At 47.9% G+C, this 20,343-nt stretch overlaps 1 protein-coding gene across 2 annotated transcripts in view; it reads right to left on the reverse strand.

Moving 5' to 3' along the window:
- The window catches only part of JPH2 (junctophilin 2), a 77,967-nt gene extending 59,228 nt beyond the window's left edge, over nt 1-18,739 (reverse strand). Inside the window, exon 1 of one of the 2 annotated variants that reach the window (XM_075571305.1) lies at nt 15,859-15,914. In XM_075571305.1, the coding sequence (XP_075427420.1) occupies nt 15,859-15,880 (22 nt within the window). In that variant the 5' untranslated portion in view covers nt 15,881-15,914. Of the gene's footprint in view, nt 1-15,858; nt 15,915-17,795 lie in introns of those variants that run through there. The other variant, XM_075571304.1, reaches the window with a different exon arrangement.
- Nucleotides 18,740-20,343: the final 1,604 nt, after the last annotated feature.

The raw sequence follows: 20,343 nt of genomic DNA on the forward strand, positions 1-20,343 counted from the left end.
ACAGACAGACAGGCAACGACACATAGGACACTTTGAGAAACATATAGTAGATAGTTACATTGTTGCACAGTTACATTGTAAATGAGGTTGAAAAAATACATATATCCATCCAGTGCAACCCATGCTAAATTCAGAGACAGATACTTATCCTATATTTGTATTTACAGTATTTGTGTCCAGAGGAAGGCAAACAAAAGGACCTTCTAAGTATGATTGCATTTGTTTGTCCGAAGACATTAAGGGGTTTATTGAATAAGCCCCCAATTTACTGAGCAGTGTTTTGCCATCGCGCTCTTGAAGTCGCCTAAAAGCCTATTCATGTTATTGGTGTGTAAGCAGGGTTTGCCACCAAATACGGGTTTTGGCCACGTATCTCCGGGTTCACATAGGAATGCTCCGGGTGGTGGCGGCGGCGGCGACAAACTTCTCCCGGCATCTCCTCCCGGCACCTTCCCTCTGCAAATGCTGGCAATACGGTTGCGCGGCAGCAAATGGTGCCATGTTGCTATGCCAGCGGAATGCCACAACGTCATGCGGCACCATGTTGTCATGGCAAACTTGCCGCCGCGTGACGTGAGATGCAGGGGGGAGATGCCCGGGAGGACGCCAGAGGTAAGCGCTTTATTTATTGTTTTAAATCTCCGGGTTGGCGATCAGTCGCAGGTGGCAAAGCCTGGGTGTAAGGTGTCTCATGGTGTAAGGTGTCTCATGGTGTAAGGTGGAAGGTGTCCCATGATGTAAGGTGGAAGATGTCTCATGGTGTAAGGTGGAAGGTGTCTCATGGTGTAAGGTGGAAGGTGTCTCATGGTGTAAGGTGTCTCATGGTGTAAGGTGGAAGGTGTCTCATGATGTAAGGTGGAAGGTGTCTCATGGTGTAAGGTGGAAGGTGTCTCATGATGTAAGGTGTAAGGTGTCTCATGGTGTAAGGTGGAAGGTGTCTCATGATGTAAGGTGTAAGGTGAATCATGATGTAAGGTGTAAGGTGTCTCATGGTGTAAGGTGTCTCATGGTGTAATGTGTCTCATGATGTAAGGTGGAAGGTGTTTCATGGTGTAAGGTGTAAGGTGTCTCATGGTGTAAGGTGTAAGGTGTCTCATGGTGTAAGGTGTCTCATGATGTAAGGTGGAAGGTGTCTCATGGTGGAAGGTGTCTCATGATGTAAGGTGGAAGATGTCTCATGGTGTAAGGTGGAAGGTGTCTCATGATGTAAGGTGGAAGGTGTCTCATGATGTAAGGTGAAAGGTGTCTTATTGGTGTGTAAGCAGGGTTTGCCACCAATACGGGTTTTGGCCACGTATCTCCGGGTTCACATAGGAATGCTCCGGGTGGTGGCGGCGGCGGCGACAAACTTCTCCCGGCATCTCCTCCCGGCACCTTCCCTCTGCAAATGCTGGCAATACGGTTGCGCGGCAGCAAATGGTGCCATGTTGCTATGCCAGCGGGAATGCCACAACGTCATGCGGCACCATGTTGTCATGGCAAACTTGCCGCCGCGTGACGTGAGATGCAGGGGGGAGATGCCCGGGAGGACGCCAGAGGTAAGCGCTTTATTTATTGTTTTAAATCTCCGGGTTGGCGATCAGTCGCAGGTGGCAAAGCCTGGGTGTAAGGTGTCTCATGGTGTAAGGTGTCTCATGGTGTAAGGTGGAAGGTGTCCCATGATGTAAGGTGGAAGATGTCTCATGGTGTAAGGTGGAAGGTGTCTCATGGTGTAAGGTGGAAGGTGTCTCATGGTGTAAGGTGTCTCATGGTGTAAGGTGGAAGGTGTCTCATGATGTAAGGTGGAAGGTGTCTCATGGTGTAAGGTGGAAGGTGTCTCATGATGTAAGGTGTAAGGTGTCTCATGGTGTAAGGTGGAAGGTGTCTCATGATGTAAGGTGTAAGGTGAATCATGATGTAAGGTGTAAGGTGTCTCATGGTGTAAGGTGTCTCATGGTGTAATGTGTCTCATGATGTAAGGTGGAAGGTGTTTCATGGTGTAAGGTGTAAGGTGTCTCATGGTGTAAGGTGTAAGGTGTCTCATGGTGTAAGGTGTCTCATGATGTAAGGTGGAAGGTGTCTCATGGTGGAAGGTGTCTCATGATGTAAGGTGGAAGATGTCTCATGGTGTAAGGTGGAAGGTGTCTCATGATGTAAGGTGGAAGGTGTCTCATGATGTAAGGTGAAAGGTGTCTTATTGGTGTGTAAGCAGGGTTTGCCACCAATACGGGTTTTGGCCACGTATCTCCGGGTTCACATAGGAATGCTCCGGGTGGTGGCGGCGGCGGCGACAAACTTCTCCCGGCATCTCCTCCCGGCACCTTCCCTCTGCAAATGCTGGCAATACGGTTGCGCGGCAGCAAATGGTGCCATGTTGCTATGCCAGCGGGAATGCCACAACGTCATGCGGCACCATGTTGTCATGGCAAACTTGCCGCCGCGTGACGTGAGATGCAGGGGGGAGATGCCCGGGAGGACGCCAGAGGTAAGCGCTTTATTTATTGTTTTAAATCTCCGGGTTGGCGATCAGTCGCAGGTGGCAAAGCCTGGGTGTAAGGTGTCTCATGGTGTAAGGTGTCTCATGGTGTAAGGTGGAAGGTGTCCCATGATGTAAGGTGGAAGATGTCTCATGGTGTAAGGTGGAAGGTGTCTCATGGTGTAAGGTGGAAGGTGTCTCATGGTGTAAGGTGTCTCATGGTGTAAGGTGGAAGGTGTCTCATGATGTAAGGTGGAAGGTGTCTCATGGTGTAAGGTGGAAGGTGTCTCATGGTGTAAGGTGTCTCATGGTGTAAGGTGTAAGGTGTCTCATGGTGTAAGGTGGAAGGTGTCTCATGGTGTAAGGTGGAAGGTGTCTCATGATGTAAGGTGTAAGGTGTCTCATGGTGTAAGGTGGAAGGTGTCTCATGATGTAAGGTGTAAGGTGAATCATGATGTAAGGTGTAAGGTGTCTCATGGTGTAAGGTGTCTCATGGTGTAATGTGTCTCATGATGTAAGGTGGAAGGTGTTTCATGGTGTAAGGTGTAAGGTGTCTCATGGTGTAAGGTGTAAGGTGTCTCATGGTGTAAGGTGTCTCATGATGTAAGGTGGAAGGTGTCTCATGGTGGAAGGTGTCTCATGATGTAAGGTGGAAGGTGTCTCATGATGTAAGGTGGAAGGTGTCTCATGATGTAAGGTGAAAGGTGTCTCATGGTGTAAGGTGGAATGTGTCTCATGATGTAACGTGTAAGGTGTCTCATGGTGTAAGGTGTAAGGTGTCTCATGATGTAAGGTGTAAGGTGAATCATGATGTAAGGTGGAAGGTGCCTCATGATGTAAGGTGGAAGGTGTCTCATGGTGTAAGGTATAAGGTGTCTCATGATGTAAGGTGTAAGGTGTCTCATGGTGTAAGGTGGAAGGTGTCTCATGGTGTAAGGTGGAAGGTGTCTCATAGTGTAAGGTATAAGGTGTCTCATGATGTAAGGTGGAAGGTGTCTCATGGTGTAAGGTGTCTCATGATGTAAGGTGTCTCATGATGTAAGGTGAAAGGTGTCTCATGGTGTAAGGTGGAAGGTGTCTCATGATGTAAGGTGGAAGGTGTCTCATGGTGTAAGGTGGAAGGTGTCTCATGATGTAAGGTGTCTGATGGTTTAAATCTCCGGGTTGGCGATCAGTCGCAGGTGGCAAAGCCTGGGTGTAAGGTGTCTCATGGTGTAAGGTGTCTCATGGTGTAAGGTGGAAGGTGTCCCATGATGTAAGGTGGAAGATGTCTCATGGTGTAAGGTGGAAGGTGTCTCATGGTGTAAGGTGGAAGGTGTCTCATGATGTAAGGTGTCTGATGGTGTAAGGTGTAAGGTGTCTCATGATGTAAGGTTTTAAGGTGCCTCATGTTGTAAGGTGGAAGGTGTCTCATGGTGTAAGGTGTCTCATGATGTAAGGTGGAAGGTGTCTCATGGTGTAAGGTGGAAGGTGTCTCATGGTGTAAGGTGTAAGGTGTCTCATGGTGTAAGGTGGAAGGTGTCTCATGGTGTAAGGTGGAAGGTGTCTCATGGTGTAAGGTGTCTCATGGCAGAACGATGCTCAGTAATTATGGCCCATAGGTTGTTTCTTGTTACAAATGAAGAGAATGCACCTTTGGGGGAGCATTTTTTAAACTTCACTTGATAATTACAGGGGGGAAAAATAGATACAATTGGGGAATTGTGCAAGATGCAATAATCATTCTTTGACCATCACTAACTTAATTAACACAATACTACAAATTTAAATATATTTGTGACGGTAGGGGGAAATATGGCTGCTGTTAATAACGGTTACTCTAAGTCTGCCATTACCCCTACCTGTCAGTAATACATTGGTATTGTATTATATGTTATGTATACAGTATATGTATGTCTTTGCTTGGTTCCAGCACCTCAGGAATCAGGGGTTAATATGTTTGCAGTAGAATTGTTGCAACTTGGTCTGTGACCTTTCCCTGTGTCCTTGTTATCTGGCAAATTTTATGTTGCAATTCTACCCACCAATCAGGGCCTGGGCATGTAGGCAGCTCCTGGCCCTGAGTGTTGCAATATTAGGCCACAAACATGGCAAAAAATACCGCGCTGACAGCTCATGCTCTCCTTTTTTGTGTCCTGGCATGAGCGTCAGCGAGCGCGCTTGAGAGGCGGTGTGGGAGGCGGGGCTAGTGCACCACGTCACAGTGCCAACGTCACTGAGTGCCATTGGCTTTGCCGGTCACGTGACCGTCCCTCCGCTTCCCTCAGCGCGAAAACTAAAATCAATCTGTCTCCTGCAATTCCGCACGGGTATACACATACACGCCCAGAGAGGTAATACCTGTATATACATACACTCCCAGAGAGGTAATACCGGTATACACGTACACGCCCAGAGAGGTAATACCGGTATACACGTACACGCCCAGAGAGGTAATACCGGTATACACGTACACGCCCAGAGAGGTAATACCGGTATACACATACACGCCCAGAGAGGTAATACCGGTATACACGTACACGCCCAGAGAGGTAATACCGGTATACACGTACACACCCAGAGAGGTAATACCGGTATACACATACACGCCCAGAGAGGTAATACCGGTATACACGTACACGCCCAGAGAGGTAATACCGGTATACACATACACGCCCAGAGAGGTAATACCGGTATACACACATACACACCCAGAGAGGTAATACCGGTATACACATACACACCCAGAGAGGTAATACCGGTATACACATACACGCCCAGAGAGGTAATACCGGTATACACATACACGCCCAGAGAGGTAATACCGGTATACACATACACGCCCAGAGAGGTAATACCGGTATACACATACACGCCCAGAGAGGTAATACCGGTATACACACATACACGCCCAGAGAGGTAATACCGGTATACACATACACGCCCAGAGAGGTAATACCGGTATACACATACACGCCCAGAGAGGTAATACCGGTATACACATACACGCCCAGAGAGGTAATACCGGTATACACATACACGCCCAGAGAGGTAATACCGGTATACACATACACGCCCAGAGAGGTAATACCGGCATACACATACACGCCCAGAGAGGTAATACCGGTATACACATACACGCCCAGAGAGGTAATACCGGTATACACATACACACCCAGAGAGGTAATACCGGTATACACACACACCCAGAGAGGTAATACCGGTATACACGTACACGCCCAGAGAGGTAATACCGGTATACACATACACACCCAGAGAGGTAATACCGGTATACACATACACGCCCAGAGAGGTAATACCGGTATACACATACACGCCCAGAGAGGTAATACCGGTATACACATACACGCCCAGAGAGGTAATACCGGTATACACATACACACCCAGAGAGGTAATACCGGTATACACATACACGCCCAGAGAGGTAATACCGGTATACACATACACGCCCAGAGAGGTAATACCGGTATACACATACACGCCCAGAGAGGTAATACCGGTATACACATACACGCCCAGAGAGGTAATACCGGTATACACATACACGCCCAGAGAGGTAATACCGGTATACACACATACACGCCCAGAGAGGTAATACCGGTATACACATACACGCCCAGAGAGGTAATACCGGTATACACATACACGCCCAGAGAGGTAATACCGGTATACACATACACGCCCAGAGAGGTAATACCGGTATACACATACACGCCCAGAGAGGTAATACCGGTATACACATACACGCCCAGAGAGGTAATACCGGCATACACATACACGCCCAGAGAGGTAATACCGGTATACACATACACGCCCAGAGAGGTAATACCGGTATACACATACACACCCAGAGAGGTAATACCGGTATACACACACACCCAGAGAGGTAATACCGGTATACACATACACGCCCAGAGAGGTAATACCGGCATACACATACACGCCCAGAGAGGTAATACCGGTATACACATACACGCCCTGAGAGGTAATACCGGTATACACATACACACCCAGAGAGGTAATACCGGTATACACACACACCCAGAGAGGTAATACCGGCATACACATACACGCCCAGAGAGGTAATACCGGTATACACATACACGCCCAGAGAGGTAATACCGGTATACACACATACACACCCAGAGAGGTAATACCGGTATACACACACACCCAGAGAGGTAATACCGGTATACACACACACACCCAGAGAGGTAATACCGGTATTCACATACACGTCCAGAGAGGTAATACCAGTATACACATACACGCCCAGAGAGGTAATACCGGTATACACACATACACACCCAGAGAGGTAATACCGGTATACACACATACACACCCAGAGAGGTAATACCGGTATACACACATACACACCCAGAGAGGTAATACCGGTATACACATACACGCCCAGAGAGGTAATACCGGTATACACATACACGCCCAGAGAGGTAATACCGGTATACACACATACACACCCAGAGAGGTAATACCGGTATACACATACACGCCCAGAGAGGTAATACCGGTATACACATACACGCCCAGAGAGGTAATACCGGTATACACATACACGCCCAGAGAGGTAATACCGGTATACACGTACACGCCCAGAGAGGTAATACCGGTATACACATACACGCCCAGAGAGGTAATACCGGTATATACACATACACGCCCAGAGAGACTATACCGGTATACACATACACGCCCAGAGAGGTAATACCGGTATACACATACACACCCAGAGAGGTAATACCGGTATACACATACACGCCAAGAGAGGTAACACCGGTATACACATACACACCCAGAGAGGTAATACCGGTATACACATACACGCCCAGAGAGGTAATACCGGTATACACATTCACGCCCAGAGAGGTAATACCGGTATACACATACACGCCCAGAGAGGTAACACCGGTATACACATACACACCCAGAGAGGTAATACCGGTATACACATACACGCCCAGAGAGGTAACACCGGTATACACATACACGCCCAGAGAGGTAACACCGGTATACACATACACGCCCAGAGAGGTAATACCGGTATACACATACACGCCCAGAGAGGTAATACCGGTATACACATACATACACGCCCAGAGAGGTAATACCGGTATACACATACACGCCCAGAGAGGTAATACCGGTATACACATACACGCCCAGAGAAGTAATACCGGTATACACATACACATACAGAGAGGTAATACCGGTATACACATACACGCCCAGAGAGGTAATACCTGTATACACATACACGCCCAGAGAGGTAATACCGGTATACACATACACGCCCAGAGAAGTAATACCGGTATACACATACACGCCCAGAGAGGTAATACCGGTATACACATACACGCCCAGAGAGGTAATACCGGTATACACATACACGCCCAGAGAGGTAATACCGGTATACACATACACGCCCAGAGAGGTAATACCGGTATACACATACACGCCCAGAGAGGTAATACCGGTATACACATACACGTCCAGAGAGGTAATACCGGTATACACATACACACCCAGAGAGGTAATACCGGTATACACACACAAGACCAGAGAGGTAATACCGGTATACACACACACACCCATAGAGGTAATACCGGTATACACATACACACCCAGAGAGGTAATACCGGTATACACATACACGCCCAGAGAGGTAATACCGGTATACACATACACGCCCAGAGAGGTAATACCGGTATACACATACACGCCCAGAGAGGTAATACCGGTATACACATACACGCCCAGAGAGGTAATACCGGTATACACATACACGTCCAGAGAGGTAATACCGGTATACACATACACACCCAGAGAGGTAATACCGGTAAAAAAACACACAAGCCCAGAGAGGTAATACCGGTATACACACACACACCCAGAGAGGTAATACCGGTATACACACACACACCCAGAGAGGTAATACCGGTATACACATACACGCCCAGAGAGGTAATACCGGTATACACATACACGCCCTGAGAGGTAATACCGGTATACACATACACACCCAGAGAGGTAATACCGGTATACACATACACGCCCAGAGAGGTAATACCGGTATACACATACACACCCAGAGAGGTAATACCGGTATACACATACACACCCAGAGAGGTAATACCGGTATACACATACACACCCAGAGAGGTAATACCGGTATACACATACACACCCAGAGAGGTAATACCGGTATACACATACACACCCAGAGAGGTAATACCGGTATACACATACACGCCCAGAGAGGTAATACCGGTATACACATAAACGCCCAGAGAGGTAATACCGGTATACACATACACACCCAGAGAGGTAATACCGGTATACACATACACGCCCAGAGAGGTAATACCGGTACACACATACACGCCCAGAGAGGTAATACCAGTACACACATACACGCCACAGAGGTAATACCGGTATACACATACACGCCCAGAGAGGTAATACCGGTATACACATACACACCCAGAGAGGTAATACCAGTATACACATACACGCCCAGAGAAGTAATACCGGTATACACATACACGCCCAGAGAGGTAATACCGGTATACACATACACGTTCAGAGAGGTAATACCGGTATACACATACACGCCCAGAGTGGTAATACCGGTATACACATACACGCCCAGAGAGGTAATACCGGTATACACATACACACCCAGAGAGGTAATACCGGTATACACATACACGCCCAGAGAGGTAATACTGGTATACACATACACGCCCAGAGAGGTAATACCGGTATACACATACACACCCAGAGAGGTAATACCGGTATACACATACACGCCCAGAGAGGTAATACCGGTATACACATAAAAGCCCAGAGAGATAATACCGGTATACACATACACGCCCAGAGAGGTAATACCGGTATACACATACACGGCCAGAGAGGTAATATCGGTATACACATACACGCCCAGAGAGGTAATACCGGTATACACACACACACCCAGAGAGGTAATACCTGTATACACATACAAGCCCAGAGAGGTAATACCGGTATACACACACACACACCCAGAGAGGTAATACCGGTATACACACACACACACCCAGAGAGGTAATACCGGTATACACATACACGCCCAGAGAGGTAACACCGGTATACACATACACGCCCAGAGAGGTAATACCGGTATACACATACACGCCCAGAGAGGTAATACCGGTATATACACATACACACCCAGAGAGGTAATACCGGTATACACATACACGCCCAGAGAGGTAATACCGGTATACACATACACGCCCAGAGAGGTAATACCGGTATACACATACACGCCCAGAGAGGTAATACCGGTATACACATACACGTCCAGAGAGGTAATACCGGTATACACATACACACCCAGAGAGGTAATACCGGTATACACACACAAGACCAGAGAGGTAATACCGGTATACACACACACACCCATAGAGGTAATACCGGTATACACATACACACCCAGAGAGGTAATACCGGTATACACATACACGCCCAGAGAGGTAATACCGGTATACACATACACGCCCAGAGAGGTAATACCGGTATACACATACACGCCCAGAGAGGTAATACCGGTATACACATACACGCCCAGAGAGGTAATACCGGTATACACATACACGTCCAGAGAGGTAATACCGGTATACACATACACACCCAGAGAGGTAATACCGGTATACACACACAAGCCCAGAGAGGTAATACCGGTATACACACACACACCCAGAGAGGTAATACCGGTATACACACACACACCCAGAGAGGTAATACCGGTATACACATACACGCCCAGAGAGGTAATACCGGTATACACATACACGCCCTGAGAGGTAATACCGGTATACACATACACACCCAGAGAGGTAATACCGGTATACACATACACGCCCAGAGAGGTAATACCGGTATACACATACACACCCAGAGAGGTAATACCGGTATACACATACACACCCAGAGAGGTAATACCGGTATACACATACACACCCAGAGAGGTAATACCGGTATACACATACACACCCAGAGAGGTAATACCGGTATACACATACACGCCCAGAGAGGTAATACCGGTATACACATAAACGCCCAGAGAGGTAATACCGGTATACACATACACACCCAGAGAGGTAATACCGGTATACACATACACGCCCAGAGAGGTAATACCGGTACACACATACACGCCCAGAGAGGTAATACCAGTACACACATACACGCCACAGAGGTAATACCGGTATACACATACACGCCCAGAGAGGTAATACCGGTATACACATACACACCCAGAGAGGTAATACCAGTATACACATACACGCCCAGAGAAGTAATACCGGTATACACATACACGCCCAGAGAGGTAATACCGGTATACACATACACGTTCAGAGAGGTAATACCGGTATACACATACACGCCCAGAGTGGTAATACCGGTATACACATACACGCCCAGAGAGGTAATACCGGTATACACATACACACCCAGAGAGGTAATACCGGTATACACATACACGCCCAGAGAGGTAATACTGGTATACACATACACGCCCAGAGAGGTAATACCGGTATACACATACACACCCAGAGAGGTAATACCGGTATACACATACACGCCCAGAGAGGTAATACCGGTATACACATAAACGCCCAGAGAGATAATACCGGTATACACATACACGCCCAGAGAGGTAATACCGGTATACACATACACGGCCAGAGAGGTAATATCGGTATACACATACACGCCCAGAGAGGTAATACCGGTATACACACACACACCCAGAGAGGTAATACCTGTATACACATACAAGCCCAGAGAGGTAATACCGGTATACACACACACACACCCAGAGAGGTAATACCGGTATACACACACACACACCCAGAGAGGTAATACCGGTATACACATACACGCCCAGAGAGGTAACACCGGTATACACATACACGCCCAGAGAGGTAATACCGGTATACACATACACGCCCAGAGAGGTAATACCGGTATATACACATACACACCCAGAGAGGTAATACCGGTATACACATACACGCCCAGAGAGGTAATACCGGTATACACATACACGCCCAGAGAGGTAATACCGGTATACACATACACACCCAGAGAGGTAAAAAAGGGCAGAGGATCCAAAATGGCCCCGGAGCCCTCATGATGGCCGCCGGGCATCCGGGTTTGCAGGGATTAGCTTTCTCCTCCCCTCCCCCGCACCACGAGGCGGCGTGGAGTTGCGCGCGCAGCAAGGGGAGGGGGGAGCAGGAGGGCGGGCTATTTAAACCCGCAGCGCGAGGGAGAAGGCACTAATCATGTTTTTTCCCACCCACCCATCCCACGAAGAATGCTGTTATGTCTAACCATTTCTCATGAATCTGTTAACAGATCCATTGTTACAGCTTTGGCGGGCGGAACTGTCAGGCCAGTCATCATAGGGACACCGTAAATACCCGAAATGGGGCTCCACCCGATGCGGATGGGCCGCCAGGTAACGGTCCCCCGGAGATCGTGCGGGCTGGAGGCGCCGACGCAGGCGGTCGGTCGCTGTACCCCCGGCACCAATCTTAGGTAGCTGGGCTCTATCCTATGCGGGTAGGCCCACGCAGCCATGAAAGGGGGGACCTAGTGTGTACGGATGACAGGGTCGTGGTAAGGGGCGAGAGTGCCCCTCGCGGCGGAGACTGTGTCTCCCGGTTGACGCGTGTCGTCATTTATGGCCTGACAGTTATTTGATAGTATTGTTAAACAATAAAGCTGTGACCATTTTTACTTCCACAAAAAACTGTGTCGTCTAAGTTTGTATGGTGGGGTAGGCAAACCACGCAGTAGGCCCGCTAGGCCGTTATACCGGTATACACATGCACGCCCAGAGAGGTAATACCGGTATATACATACATGTCCAATGCGGTAATACTGGTATACACATCCACGCCCAGAGAGGTAATACCGGTATACACATACACGCCCAGAGAGGTAATACCGGTATACACATACACGCCCAGAGAGGTAATACCGGTATACACATACACGCCCAGAGAGGTAATACCGGTATACACATACACGCCCAGAGAGGTAATACCGGTATACACATACACGCCCAGAGAGGTAATACCGGTATACATATACACGCCCAGAGAGGTAATACCGGTATACACATACACGCCCAGAGAGGTAATACCGGTATACACATACACGCCCAGAGAGGTAATACCGGTATACACATACACGCCCAGAGAGGTAATACCGGTATACACATACACGCCCAGAGAGGTAATACCGGTATACACATACACGCCCAGAGAGGTAATACCGGTATACACATACACGCCCAGAGAGGTAATACCGGTATACACATACACGCCCAGAGAGGTAATACCGGTATACACATACACGCCCAGAGAGGTAATACCGGTATACACATACACGCCCAGAGAGGTAATACCGGTATACACATACACGCCCAGAGAAGTAATACCGGTGTACACATGCACACCCAGAGAGGTAATACCGGTATACACATACACGCCCAGAGAGGTAATACCGGTATACACATACACGCCCAGAGAGGTAATACCGGTATACACATGCACGCCCAGAGAGGTAATACTGGTATACACATGCACGCCCAGAGAGGTAATACCGGTATACACATACACACCCAGAGAGGTAATACCGGTATACACGTACACGCCCAGAGAGGTAATACCGGTATACAAATACACGTCCAGAGAGGTAATACCGGTATACACATACACGTCCAGTATTACCTCTCATTTTTTACTGGATATTATTCCTACTTGGTATTGTGGTATTATTCCTACTTGCAGCAAGTGGTATTGTGGTATTATTCCTACTTGCAGCAAGTGGTATTGTGGTATTATTCCTACTTGCAGTAAGTGGTATTGTGGTATTATTCCTACTTGCAGTAAGTGGTATTGTTCCTACTTGCAGTAAGTGGTATTGTGGTATTATTCCTACTTGCAGTAAGTGGTATTGTGGTATTACTCCTACTTGCAGTAAGTGGTATTGTGGTATTATTCCTACTTGCAATAAGAAGTATTGTTCCTACTTGCAGTAAGTGGTATTGTGGTATTATTCCTACTTGCAGTAAGTGGTATTGTGGTATTGTTCCTACTTGCAGTAAGTGGTATTGTGGTATTATTCCTACTTGCAGTAAGTGGTATTGTTCCTACTTGCATAGGGTGACCAGATTTAAAAAAGTAAAAACCGGGACACATTAAAAAAATTTTTTATAAAACAAATGATATCACCAACTGCGCCCCTTCTCCTTGGTCTCTCTACCCCGCTCTGTCCCCCCTTCTCTCACACACACACCCCTTTCTCTCTCCCTCCCCCCATATCCCTCTATTCTCGTTCTCCCCACCCCTACATTCTCATTCCACCCTTACCTGTCTCTCTCTCTCCCCCATTCTCTCTCTTTCCCCTCATTCTCTCTCTCCCCCCTCCCCCCCATTCTCTCTCTACCCCCATTCTCTCTCTCTCTCTCTCTCTCTCCCTCCCCTCATTCTCATTCTCTCTCTCATTCTCTCTCTCTCCCCCATTCTCGCTCCTCCCCCCTCTCTCTCCTCCCCCCTCTCGCTCCTCCCCCCACATTCTCTCGCTCTCTCTCCCAATTCTCTCCCTCTCTCCCCCATTCTCTCCCTCTCTCATCCCCCCTCCCCTCCATTCTGTGTCTCTCCTCCATTTTCTGTCTCTCTCTCCCCCATTCTCTGTCTTTCTCTCTCCCCCCCCCCATTCTCTGTGTGTCTCTCTCTCCCCCATTCTCTGTGCCTTTCCCCCCATTCTCTGTCTTTCTCTCCCCTCCATTCTCTGTCTCTCTCCCTCCCCCCATTCTCTGTCTCTCCCTCTCTCCCCATTCTTTGTCTCTCTCTCTCCCCCATTCTTTCTCTCTCCCCTCCCCTCCCCCATTCTCTGTGTCTCTACTCCATTTTCTGTTTCTCTCCCCTCCCATTCTCTGTCTGTCTCTCTCTCCCCTCCATTCTGTCTCAATCCCCCCATTCTCTGTCTCAATCCCCCCATTCTCTGTGTCTCCCCCCATTCTTTCTCTCCCCCCCATTCTCTCTCTCTCTCTCTCCCCCCAATTCTCTCTCCCCCATTCTCTGCCTCTCCCTCCTCTCCCCCATTCTCTGTGTCTCTCCTCGATTTTCTGTCTCTCTCCCCCCATTCTCTGTCTCTCTCCCCCCCCCCCCATTCTCTGTCTGTCTCTCTCTCCCCCCATTCTCTGTCTCTCTCCCCCATTCCGTCTCTCTCCCCCCCATTCTCTGTCTCTCTCTCTCCCCTCCCCCATTCTGTCTCTTTCTCTCTCCCCTCCATTCTGTCTCTCTCCCTCATTCTCTGTCTTCCCCAATTCTGTGAAACCCCCCATTCTCTCTCTCACCTCCCCCCCCATTTTCTCCTCCCCCATTCTCTCTCTCTCCTCCTCCATTCTCTCTCTCCCGTCCATTCTCCCTCTTCCCCCATTCTCTCTCTCTCTACTCCCCCATTCCCTCTCTCTCCTCCCCCATTCTCTCTTTCTCCTCCCCCCCATGCTCTCTTCCCATTCTCTCTCCCCCCATTCTGTCCCCCCTCCCTTCCCCCCATTCCCTCTCTCTCCCATTCTCTCTCCCCCCCCCCATTCTCTCTCTCCCCCCCATTCTCTCTCTCTCTCTCTTCCCCCCATTCTCTCTCTCCCCCCCATTCTCTCTATTCACCCCCTCTCCCCCCCATTCTCAGCTCTATGTCCCCCCATTCTCCCTCTCTCCCCCCCCCCCGATTCTCTCCCTCCTCCCCCATTCTCTCTCTCTACCCTCCATGCTCTCCCCCCCCCCATTCTGTATCTCTCTCCCCTCCATTCTCTGTCTGTCTCTCTCTCCCCCACCCCATTCTGTCTCTCTCTCCCCCATTCTTTGTCTCTCTCTCCCCATTCTGTCTCTCTCTCCCCTCCATTCTGTCTCTCTCTCTCCCCCCTCACCTTTCTCTGTCTCTCCTCCATTTTCTGTCTCTTTCCCCTCCATTCTCTGTCTCTTTCATCTCCATTCTCTGTCTCTCTTCCCTCCATTCTCTGTCTCTCTCCCCCCCCCCATTCTGTCTCTCCCCCCATTCTGTCTCTCTCCCCCCATTCTTTGTGTCACTCTCTCCCCCCCCCCCCACTCTGTGCCCCTCTCCCCATGCTGTGCCTCTCTCCCCACACTGTCTCTCCCCATCCTGTGCCTCTCTCTGTCTCTCCATGCTGTGCCTGTGCCTCTCTCTGTGTCTCTCCCCATGCTGTGCCTCTCCTCCTCATGCTGTGCTTGTACCTCTCCCCCCCCCCCCCTTCCCCCATTGTGTGAGTGTGTGTCTGTGTCCCCCATTCTGGACCATACCTGCATGGGTGGGGGAAGCCATCTTGAGCCCTGGCAGCAGACACCGGAAGTTCTCACTGACACTTCCGGTTCTCACTGCTGGGCTCCGCAGCTTAGTCCCAGCCCCTGCTCTCCTCCCTGCATTGTCTGCTCTCTGCTGCCCCCCCCCTGCTCTGATGGTCAAAAGCGGAACAGCCACAAAAAAGCAGAACATTTTACAGCATGCAGGGCAGAGACTAAGGCCGAGTCCATAGACGGACAGGCCGCGCTGAGGCGTGCGGACGCTCCGCGCTGAACCCCTGCATCCTCAATGAGGATGCCTTGAGAGGGGGCTCACGCGAGCGTCCGCAGGCGTGCTGACGAGTTGGAGGTTTCAGCCGAGCGCCAAGCTGTTTTTCAGCGCGCTGTCGGCTGAAAACCTCCAATCACAGCACAGCAGCGTCAACGTCACGGCGCCGTGACATTGACGTCAGTGCGTCGAGGGCGATTGGCCCAGCGACGTCACTGCCCCGCCTCCAACCACCTCCCCCCGGCTCCCTTCGCGCACGCTGGCTCGCCTGCAAGTCCGTGCAATCGCGCTGACTGAAGCAGGCGAGCCTCAGCGTTAGCGCGCCTCTGCTCCCCCACCTCTATGGCCCGGGCCTAAAAAACCGGGACAGACTAAAAAACCGGGACAGAGACTAAAAAAACGGGACTGTCCCGGCTAAACCGGGACACCTGGTCACCCTATACTTGCAGTAAGTGGTATTGTTCCTACTTGCAGTAAGTGGTATTGTGGTATTATTCCTACTTGCAGTAAGTGGTATTATTCCTACTTGCAGTAAGTGGTATTGTGGTATTGTTCCTACTTGCAGTAAGTGGTATTGTTCCTACTTGCAGTAAGTGGTATTGTTCCTACTTGCAGTAAGTGCTATGGTTCCTACTTGCAGTAAGTAGTATTGTTCCTACTTGCAGTAAGTAGTATTGTTCCTACTTGCAGTAAGTAGTATTGTTCCTACTTGCAGTAAGTAGTATTGTTCCTACTTGCAGTAAGTAGTATTGTTCCTACTTGCAGTAAGTAGTATTGTTCCTACTTGCAGTAAGTAGTATTGTGAACGTGGTTTCAATGAGGGTCCCAGAACGGAAATAAACGTGGCCCCCGGCCCCCTCGCTGTGACAGGGGTCAGCGATGAGTGGCCTTACAGTGCATTACAAGGCCTTCCTTTGCACTGTGTTATCATATACCTGCTGCTTTCTCCCCACTGTTTATACTGTAATGCCCCTGTATTGTAACTGTGTAAAGTGCTGTGCGCACTGCTAGTGCTTTAGAGATAAAATAACACATACATAATGATTGTAAACATTTTTGGAACACCAGCAGTTCTCTCTAAATCCTTATGGGCGGCGCTCTGAAGCGACACAATAATACCTTCACTTTACAGTATATATATATGACGCCTTCACTTTACAGTGTATATATGATGCCTTCACTTTACAGTGTATATATGACGCCTTCACTTTACAGTGTATATATGATGCCTTCACCAGCTGCAGATCTGTACGTTCGGTATGCAGGGATTCCTTTCTCCAGGTGTGTACTTCTATGGCTGGTGGGTTTAGGGTATAATTAAAAGTCCTGTATTTTAGCATCTGTTCTGTAAAGCAATGTATACATGGACAGTGCGTATATTATCTCAAATATTATATTTACTTACATAGATATATCAATACATGTGTATGTTCACACACACACACACACACATATATATATATATATATATATATATATATCACACACATAACACATCACAGTTAGGACACACATAACAAACATAACACACACACACACACACACACACATAACACACCACACATATAAGACACACATAACAAACATATCACACACACACATAACACATCACATATATAAGACACACATAACACAAACATATCACACATACACACACACTCTTCCTTACCACCATCTGCATAGGTTTCAGTGCCATATCCATCTTGAAGCCCGTTATTCCAAGTCCCTTCGTATTTCGCTCCGCTGCTGATACTTTGCCTGATGCCATATCGTCCCTTAAATCCATGAGTCCATTCCCCTTTGTACACCCACCGCCCTTTGGTTTCAATACCCAAGCCGTGCCTTTTGCCTTGAGCCCAATATCCTTCGAAGGTATTGCCGCTTGGCCAGGTATAGATCCCTACAACCTCAAACCCATAGTTCCAAGAGCCCGAGTACTCCCCTTGGCCCTTTGGGCCAGTACATATGCCGTGGCCATGGGCTTTTCCACCTTCCCATCCACCACAATACGCTCCTCCATCATCAAAATCAAACCTTCCACCGCTCATTGTCCCATTGGGTTCCACCACCAGCGATGGAAGACTCTTCCCCAAACAGCGAGGCAGGAAACAATGACTGGGCAGTTACACATCCATGGGTACCGCCTGCAAAAAAACACTTATTCAGATATATTTCTCAGCGGTTTACGATGAATAAATAATATATATCAAAGTTTTTCACTGATCACAATAAGTTTTTTTTTTTTGTTTTAGGTTTCCAGAGAAAAATAATACGTTATTAAAGTTGCTGCAATAACTGAAAAGCTAATGGATTTGCTTATTAAATAGAAGACGGCAAAGACGTGAAAAGTTAAAAATAGAAGGTTCCTCTGTGACCGTGAAGTGATGTCCCATTAAGAACAGGACGGAGGCTCCCGGAGCGGTGATGCAAAATCTATTTCTTCCTCGGTTCAGCTGCAACCAGCGGGTGAAAGGGGTTCACTTTCTCTGCGGCCCCCCCATGCATTATTTGGCTTTTTTCTTTCTCATGATATCACGCCGGCTTCTTCTGGATATTAACCCTCTCTCGGGGTGGGGGTGGGGGGTGGAAAGTGTGCTGGCGGAGCAGCGCCCTGTCCCAGCGTGTGAGAGCAAGGAGCAGAGTGAATGTTAAAACAGACCTAACAAGGCTATCAGGTCCCAGCTGTTCCAAAAATAAAGTCCAATCCAAGCTCGCAGTCAGGGCCACTTTTGAAAGCAGCGAGAGAGGAAAAAAAAAAAAAAAACCTTCTGAACTAGTGAAGAGGGACAGGCGTCGGGGAGCGGGGACTGGCTTAAAATAGAGCTGGTGGTTAATTGGGGGTTTCTAATGGTTTCATATTGTGTGACCAGTTCGATGCTACTTACAGACGCGAGATGTTAAAGAGCCAGTCCAAGCAGCTTACATTTAAAATATATATATATTTTTGTTTTGATATATTTAGCCTTTGATTACCTTTTATTGAAAGCTAATTACCTAAGCTGCCGATCGATTGGTTCTCCCGTGACGAGTCAGCAAAGATCCTGCTTCCCGGGGGTTCACTAAATGGCCGCCTTTCAGTTTCAAATCAATCCTTCAGTCAGTGTCACTCAGCAGCTACAATGTATTCTTATATTACTAAGGTAACATTATCTACTGCTACAGTTTGCAGCTCAAACTGCTGGGAATATCGGCAACTAAATGATAACAAACAGGAAGGTGTTGCAAAGATCTTGCACTGCTGGGGGCTAAAGCCTGCTATAGAAATCAAAGGGTGCTCAGTATATTAAAACTAATAAAACATGGCATTAAGAGCTGAATTTAAAAATAAAAAAGGTAGTAAGTATTGTCTAATACTGCAGAACGGATGTATTTTTTTTTTTTTAAACCACACATGTAGGATATTGCTTGGATTGCGTTTAAATATGAGGGGGCCCCGTATTTATTAGGTAGAAAATCAGCGGGAGACGATCAGTTATTGAATACCGGCTATTGTCAAAAGCTTTTGAGATAAAGATTGGAAATCAAAGCCCTGCAGTAAATAAGCATACAGGCATACCCCGCATTAACGTACGCATATATACAGTATAATGGTTACGTTGTATAAAGGAAATGCCCTTATACTATCGCAGGGCTTTAGGAACTCGTAATAAAAATGAGAAATAATATTCCTAACAACTGTTCAAAACATTCAGCGTTTGGTTAATATTTGACAACCTCCGTGGAAATAATAGTACGTGTTTAAAACCACAAGTGCGACAGCAAATGCATATTTAGTATTTTTTTTTTTTGCTTCCAATGAAAGAAATTTGTCGGTATTTTTTTTACACCTCGGAGAGACCGGATAAAAAATACTAACACATTCCTACGGGAGCATTAGAGCATTTTAACCCTTGGCTTGCTGTACGGCCCACATCACTTCCGCGTCGGGGATCATGTGATTGCTAGTGTAACAAACACGTCCTCACTCCGCCCTCTGATGTCAGGAGCACACGTGTGCGATCAGGTCTCACTCCAGTTCGCTCATTTTTGTCACAAAGATTTAGCCATTTGGCAAAATTGCGGGGGGTTTTTTTAACACATTTTTGCTAACGTTTTCACCATTTTTTTAAAAATATATTTTTTTACGTTTGTCAAATGTGTTAAAAATAAACTATGGTCACATGACCAATGTCCCGCGCCTCTTTTTTCCACTAAAAAAAAATCGCAAGATGCTACAA

This window comes from Ascaphus truei, chromosome 15 (genome assembly GCF_040206685.1).
Source record: "Ascaphus truei isolate aAscTru1 chromosome 15, aAscTru1.hap1, whole genome shotgun sequence".
Taxonomy (NCBI): domain Eukaryota; kingdom Metazoa; phylum Chordata; class Amphibia; order Anura; family Ascaphidae; genus Ascaphus; species Ascaphus truei.